The sequence below is a fragment of the Apium graveolens genome, chromosome 3, assembly GCF_009905375.1.
Source record: "Apium graveolens cultivar Ventura chromosome 3, ASM990537v1, whole genome shotgun sequence".
Lineage (NCBI taxonomy): Eukaryota > Viridiplantae > Streptophyta > Magnoliopsida > Apiales > Apiaceae > Apium > Apium graveolens.
In genome coordinates, this window is record NC_133649.1 from 278,558,504 (window position 1) to 278,566,816 (window position 8,313).

An 8,313-nucleotide genomic window follows, 5' to 3' on the forward strand; every position below is an offset into this window, starting at 1 on the left:
TGGTTAGAGTGCCATTTAACCAGACAATGAACTCGTAATCCTGAAAATGAATTACTGGATGGTTCGCGCAGAATATATTTAACGACAGACGGCAAAACTTATCATTTAATCAACTCCATTTTTTTATTGATTATGATTTATAGGCCATATTATTTTGATCATATAAAACCCTTTTCTATGCCATGATTCAATAGTTTCAGCGCAGAGGTCACCAGCATCTTTGTATTTGTAATTTGTGTGCAAACTTGAAACAACGGATACATGAGAAATATGAATGTTTGTGTAGCTTGAGAATTTATCTCACTAAGAGCCAACATCTTACGTACTTGAGATGATGACGTTTTATGTAATCATCCTGAGAACACTTGAACAACCTACTACGTTTAGGTAATATTCTATCCTTATAATGGGAACCTACTACGTTTAGGTAATATTCTATCCTTATAATGGGCACGATTTAGGTGAGAATATTTTAATGTGAGAACGGTCACTCTTTTAAGTGCACAACTATTGTTATGCATATTTTTCATTAACAGCAAAATAATTAATATTTGTTTTCACTAAGCGTGAAAGACCTGCAAGAGTTGGCTAAGTGGTTAAAGATGGATAACTATTTAGAGTTGCACATGGGATAAGTTGGGTCGGTTTTGCTATTTTAACTACCCAACCCATTTAAAACGGGTTACAAAAAAATCAACCCATTAAACTCAAAAAAATTATGAAAGCCAACCCTATTAATTATGCGATGGGTTGAGTCGGGTTGGGTTAATCTATTGAATCTAATCAATATATATACGACAAACACCAGACACCCTAATTTAATGAAATTATCATATATTTGGAGTGTTAAAATGATAAGGTGTTGCTATTTAATCGTTCTCGGAAATAAAACTATCAAAAATAAACCGAAAGAAAGAACTAGTATTTTTTAAAATCCTGCTTATTACAACCGATCATCAATTATCTTCCAAATAATTGATTTTAGGTTAAATAAGAATTAATTTTAATTACAAAAAGGAAAATGGGACTCCCCTAGTACATCCTAAGAACGAATCAAGAACTGTGTGTTTATAATTTATTTAAGGGTTCTTTATCTATTATACTCTGGCATGTGATCCGTAGAGCAAATAACATAAACAAATAGATGGACTGCTAAAAAAATCAGTACTGATAGCCTACAATAACATATGCCCAATAACAAAGGCCCAGGGCCCAAATACAAGAACCCAGGGAGTACTCAGCTTTGACCTTGAAGGGCCCAGGACACGTGGCAACATCACGACCGTCCAGGTACCCGGGATCTAGAACGTTCCTACGGTCCGGAATTGATAGTACTCTGACATCCCAGACGTCCAGATGCCCTATAGTCCAAAAGGCAAACCTACGGTCCAGATTAAAAGGTACAAACCCCTAAACCCTAGTAGGAGGCCTATAAAAGGTAGAACAGAAGGAAGGTTACATGTTACAATCTCACATACTCTCTCTCTCACATATACTTACATACACACACGTATACACCATAAATATACTCGCATAATTCCCGTTTTGCCCCTCTTCTCCTTAAAACCCTTTCTCATCTTCACGCCGGAGGTGCCGCGGGGACGCCACCCCCTCCGGTTCTTTTTTTTAGGTTCCCACCCTATAGCTACACCGCACGCCGCAGCCACTTCCATCCAAAAGGAGTTTGAATCCGGGCACAGCAAGGAGAAGGATCCGGGGTGATTTGGGATTATCATTGGCGCTAGAAGGAGGGGGAACCTCCGTCCAGTGGTGTTCATATCCGCAACTTCCACCCTACCCAGTAACTTTGAATACCATCCCTCAGTAAGAACGCCACTCCTAATCTTTTAGATCTGTTTTTTACAAATTATATTACTGTGAGTTTGTGGTACTGTTGAATAACCATGACTACAAGAAAGAGTAAAGCGGCCGTTTCGACTTCTTTCCTTCCACCCCCCCAACCCAGGGATGGAGATATGGAAGATCTGGATGAAGGGCCCCCCATAACCCAGACTCCATCTCAAAATCTCCAACCAGGAGACCAGAGAATAGTCATCGAGAAGGCTGCCCATAAGCATACCGGGACTTCCGCCAACCCATGGGGAAGCATGACCCCGGAACAGATACAAGCGGCGATGGACCTGTGGAAGGAAAAACATGATGCCGAACCCGAGACCCGCCCAGGGGATCAGCGAGAACGTTCCGGGGAACGGTCCGGAGAATCACGGGGATCCGTCTTTGACCGGATTGCGAAGAATTTAAAGAAACCACCAGAGGATGCCAGAGATGAAATAAAGAGAGCTGCCCTCCGTGAGAGAATCCGGAAAGAAGAAGAGGCTAAAGCACATGAAGCTATCGAAAAGCGAGTCCGGGAAGAAGAAGCAAAGTTAAAAAGAAAGACACACCGGATTCATGTTTCTTCCGACTCGGAGCCAGAAAAAGAATCCAAGCAAGAACAAATGGCCCGGGCCCTCCGGGACCTTAAAAGAAAAGTAGAAGGAGACATGGAAGTAGGAGCGGCAGCCACCCCGTTCACCAAGAAGTTGGAATCCACCCCAGAGAATCAGGGCTGAAACACTTCAATTTTGACTCTTTTGATGGATTAGCTGATCCCGAGGAGCATCTGAACTATTTCGAGCAAATATCTAATATTTATGATTACAATGACCTAACCAGATGCCGATTCTTCGCATCAACGTTGGAGGGGGGTGCTCACAAATGGTTCAGCCGCATTCCATCCCGGAGTGTAGACTCCTGGAAAGACTTTCACCAGATATTTTTGAAAAGATTCAGGGCCAACCGGATGAACGAGCTGCAAATGTGTCATCTAGAAACAATCCAGCAAAGAAGCAAAGAGTCCCTCCCGGAATTCATCAAAAGATTCCAGGAGGCAGTTAACCAACTCTCCAACTTAGAAGAAAAAGAGGCAGTGAACATTTTTCGAAGAAACTTGCACCCGATATCCTGTGAAGGCTATGTTAAAGACTTGATTCATCGAGAGCCCCATAGCCTAGCATCATCATACGCATTGGCATCGAAGTTCATAAAGGAAAATGATTTCCTCAAGTCAATGAAGATGAATAGAAGAATACATGATGATGATGAGTCTCCGGAGCGACGCTCGTCGTCCCGGAGAGACAAAAGATACAAGCTTGACAGGCAAGCCAACTACATTCAGCAGTCTCGGGGAACCCCACCCCGGGATACATACCCCGAATCAAGAAAGAATGAAAGGAAACCCAAGACCAAGAAAGAACCCAAGCCGGAACCGGAGTGGACACCCCTCAACAGGCCCCGGGCTGACATTTTGCGCGAAGTCAAGGGCAAGCCGTTTTACTATCCGCCAAAACCCTTGCTGGCGCCTCCCGAAAACAGGGCCCGGGACAAGCATTGTGGCTATCACGAGGATCATGGCCATACCACTGAAAACTGTTTCTCCCTCAAGATGTTCATAGAGGACCAGATCAAGAAAGGAAACATGAACCGGTATCTTCAAAGGGGGTCAAATGAAAAAGACAGAGCCCCGAGAAGAGGCAAAAATGTGGTAAATGTTGTTTTTGGAGGCACAACCTCTCCACCTCGGAGCCCGGACCAGGAGAATGATGTGATGATGATCCAGACTCTGGATGATGAGCCGATCTGCTTCTCTTATTCTGAATATGAGGGGCTCGATCCGGATCACAACTTGGCATTGGTGGTGACCCTTGATGTCGCAAATAACGAGGTAAAAAGAATTTTAGTTGACAATGGTTCCTCTGCTAATATTGTATTCGAGCACACACTTAACATGATGGAGCTCGGCCACCTCCGAATGGACCCCTGTCTTGAAGATCCCTTGCACGGATTTGGAAACACGATGATTCTAATCCGGGGCATCATCAATCTCCCCATCATCTTTGGAACCACACCCCGGCAGGTCTCTCATATGATGAAATTCTATGTGATAAGCGCAACCTCCTCATATAACATGATCCTTGGAAGACCCACTATCACCAAGTTCAGGGCAATCCCCTCAACTATTCACTTAAAACTCAAATTCCCCACCCCGGGAGGCGTTGGAGAATTGAAAGGAGACAGGGAAATGACAAGGAGATGCTATGGTCAAGCACTTGTCATGGCAGAAACGGAACCGGAAAACCGGAAGAAGATGATGTCCCTACCAAGGGACAAAGCAGAAAGAAGCATCGAGAACACCTTAGTAAAAGGGCCCGTTTGGATGTGAATATGATTGAAGACTCCGGATACAGCGTAACCAACGCTGATGCCCGGATTCAGAAATTTATAGAGAGCAAGGAGAAGACAAAGGTAGAACCTGCCCAACAGACAATCGAGGTAGATTTGGAACCCGGGAACCCCACCCGGAAAATTAAAATCGGCAAAGGCTTGGAAACCACATTCCAGAAGGAGCTCATCGATCTACTAAAGGAATACGCTGACGTGTTCGCTAGGTCCCTGAAAGACATGCCGGGGATTGATGAATATGTGGTCATGCACAGCCTGGATGTAGATCCAAAGCAAAAACCAATCAAGCAAAAACGAAGGAACTTTGCCCCTGAGAGATAGCAGGCAATCGACCAAGAAGTTGAAAAGTTGTTAAAAGCAGACGTAATCTGTGAAATTAAGTATCCAGATTGGCTAGCAAATGTTGTGCTGGTCAAGAAACCCAATGGAAAATGGTGAATGTGCGTGGATTATACAAGCCTCAATTCGGCGTGCCCTAAAGACTCCTACCCCCTGCACAATATTGACCAACTGATAGACGCAACCTCGGGCCATGTAATGCTAAGCTTCATGGATGCTTTCTCGGGATACAACCAGGTCAAGATGAATCCGGCAGACATTGCGAAGACGGCATTCATTACACACCGGGCTGTCTACGCTTTTGTTATGATGCCGTTTGGGTTAATCAACGCCGGGTCAACATACCAAAAAATGATGAACACCATCTTCCAAAATCAGCTGGGCAGGAACATGGAATCTTATGTTGACGACATGATCTCCAAGTCGGTCACAATCCCAGAGCACATCCAGGACCTCAGGGAGTGTTTCGACAATTTGAGGAAGTATAACATGAAGTTGAACCCAGAGAAATGCACGTTCGGGGTCCCCTCCGGGAAGTTTCTTGGTTTTCTGGTCAGTGAACGAGGAATAGAAGCCAATCCGGAGAAGATCAAAGCTATTATGGAAATGACAGTCCCCCGGACTCAAAAGGACATCCAAAAGCTGGCAGGATGCCTAGTAGCCCTTCGAAGATTTATCCCAAAATAGGCAGAGAAGTGCCTGCCTTTCTTCGAGCTGTTAAAAGGAGCCCAGAACAAAAAACTGATCGACTAGACCCCGGATTTCCAAACAGCGTTCCTGGAAGTCAAGCGACACCTGATGAACCCGCCTATTCTTACAAAAGCAAATCCCGGAGAGCCTCTTTATCTCTACATTGCAGCCGAGGAAAGAGCAGTATCTTCTGCACTCATCCGGGAGGAAAATGGTTCACAGAGCCCGGTATACTATGTAAGTCAGGTCCTGAAAGACGCTGAAACCCGGTACCCAAACTTGGAAAAATTCGCACTGGCTCTCGTGCACTCGAGCAGGAAGCTAAGGCAATACTTCAAAGGCCAGGAAATCAGGGTAATCACTAATCAACCGCTTCGCAAAATCGTCCATAAGCCAGATGCCTTTGGGAGATTAGTCAATTTGGCGATTGAATTGAGCCAATTCAATATCAAATTTATTCTGAGGAGAACTATAAAGGCCCAGGCGCTGGCCGAATTCGTCATGGAATGCACCTTTCCGGAAGTCCCGGAGACACCTAAACCCCAATCCGGAGAAGAAGAGGCTAGCAACCGGGATTCTTGGACATTACATGTCGATGGTTCGGCTACAGCCAAAAGGTCCGGAGCCGGCCTGATCCTTTCCAGCCCAGGCGGGTTCACAATCCAGCAGGCCATAATCTTCGCCTTCAAAGCAACAAACAACCAGGCTGAATATGAAGCTCTACTATCTGGACTCAGGTTAGCCAAATCCCTTGGGGTAAGGAGTTTAACCATTTATAGTGATTTTCAGATTGTGGTAAGGCAAACCAATGGTGAATATATCGAAAAAGATCCCAAATTGGCCCGGTATCAGGAGATGGTTAGGGCAATCCTGGAAACCATCCCGGACTCAACCATCTTGCAGATAAACAGAGAGGACAATGCGAAGGCAGATAAATTATCCAAGCTCGTCCAGAATACTTCAGATTTAAGCAGCTCGGTTTACTTCGAGGAGCTCGGAGCCCCCAGCACCGATCGGCCCGAGGTATTATGTATTAGTAGCCCGGATAACTGGATGACTCCTTACATAGCCTATCTTAAGGACGACACCCTTCCGGAAGACCAGAACAAAGCACGGAACCTTAAGTATAAGGCTGCCCGCTTCTTTTTAGAAGATAATCAGCTATACCGGCGAACTTTCTCTGCCCCGACTTTAAAGTGCGTTGATCCGAATGAGGCAGATTATTGTCTCCGGGAGGTACACGAGGGAATCTGTGGGGATCATTTAGCCGCTAAAGCTCTAGCCTACAAAGTCATCAGACAAGGCTACTATTGGCCCACAATCCACGCTGATTCAGTTGCCTATGTGAAGAAATACAGCAAGTGCCAAAAGTTCAGCAACGTGTCGAAACAAGGTTCAAGCCTCCCCGGGTCCGTTCTCTCCCCGATCCCATTCGCTGTCTGGGGAATTGACATCATGGGCCCTTTCCCTCGAGCAAAAGGGGATCTTCGTTATGTTCTGGTAGCAATAGATTATATGACTAAGTGAGCGGAAGCCAAGGCTATGAGAACCATCAATCAGCAAGACTGCATCAAATTCGTGGATATGATTGTAATGAGGTTCGGGATCCCGATAGTTTTAATCTCGGACAATAGGCCACAGTTCGTGGGTTCGGATTTTGAAGCCTATCTCAAAGAGCTCGGGATAAAGCACAGAAAAGCATCTGTGGCCCATCCACAAGGAAATGGATAAGTCGAGGTCACAAACAGAACCATACTCCGAGGTCTGGAAAAGAGACTGGAAGACTCTAAAAAGAACTGGCCGGATGAACTCCCTAAGGTTTTATGGTCATACAGAACTACTTCCCGGACGGGAACCGGAGAGACTCCATTCAAGCTTGCTTATGGTACCGAGGCCCGGTTACCGGTAGAAACTAGATCCCCCTCTCATAGAGTGGCCAACTTTGACGAGGTCTCCAACATAGAAGGCCTCAGAACCAACCTCGAACTCCTGGATGAAGTAAGAGATCGGGCCGTAAAAAAATGGAAAGCTACAAGGAAAAAACAAAACTTTACTTAGCGAAGAAGGCCAAGATAAGAGAATATCTGGTGGGAGATCTAGTGCTCCGGGACACTGAAGCCTCAGACCCAACTAATCAAGGGAAACTGCAGCCGAACTAGGAAGACCCCTACATAGTCAAGGAAGTGACCCGTCCGGGAACTTACAAGCTGAACTACCTCAGCGGGACCGAGGTCCCCAACACCTGGCACGAAACCCGGCTTAGGAAATTCTACCAATAAGAGAAATATGCACATTCTGGGAACACCTCTACACTTATACTATGATATTTTGATATAAACACTATTCCCATTCGCCCCAGAATGTAATTTTTGCTTTCGATATGAATGAAAAACTCTACTTCAAGCGTTCCATAATTTGAGTAAATTTCATTATGCTGCTTATTTATCTACCATCAGATTTAAAAACACAGCCCATGTGTACTTTGAAAATTTCTATCAAATGGAAATTTAACCCTGCCCGGGGTCCTATAAAAACTCAACCCATGAGTACCTATAAAATCTCTACAAGATAAAAAATTTTACCCCACCCCGGGGTCTACAAAAACACAGCCCATGTGTACTTAGAAAATTTCCATTTTACCCCACCCCGGGGTCTGTAAAAACACAACCCATGTGCACTTTGAAAATTTCTATCAAATGGAAATTTACCCCTGCCCGGGGTCCTATAAAAACTCAACCTATGAGTACCTATAAAATTTCTACAAGATAAAAAGTTCTACCCCACCCCGGGGTCAGCAAAAACACAGCCCATGTGTACTTAGAACATTTCCATTTTACCCCACCCCGGGGTCTGCAAAAACACAACCCATGTGCACTTTGAAAATTTCTATCAAATGAAAATTTACCCCTGCCCGGGGTCCTATAAAAACTCAACCCATGAGTACCTATAAAATTTCTACAAGATAAAAAGTTCTACCCCACCCCGTGGTCTGCAAAAACACAACCCATGTGTACTTTGAAAATTTCTATCAAATGGAAATTT

The 8,313-nt window shown here is 44.7% G+C and overlaps 1 protein-coding gene across 1 annotated transcript; it reads left to right on the top strand.

Annotated features, from left to right (window-relative positions):
* Window positions 1-5,379: 5,379 nt before the first annotated feature.
* On the top strand, window positions 5,380-6,798 carry LOC141715068 (uncharacterized). Its single transcript, XM_074518553.1, has one exon. The coding sequence runs from the start codon at window positions 5,380-5,382 to the stop codon at window positions 6,796-6,798; it is 1,419 nt and encodes a 472-aa protein (XP_074374654.1).
* Window positions 6,799-8,313: the final 1,515 nt, after the last annotated feature.

What these genes read in the sequence shown, in the direction of transcription:
- LOC141715068 (XM_074518553.1), top strand. Translation starts at nt 5,380, where the DNA reads ATGAACCCGCCTATTCTTACAAAAGCAAATCCCGGAGAGCCTCTTTAT.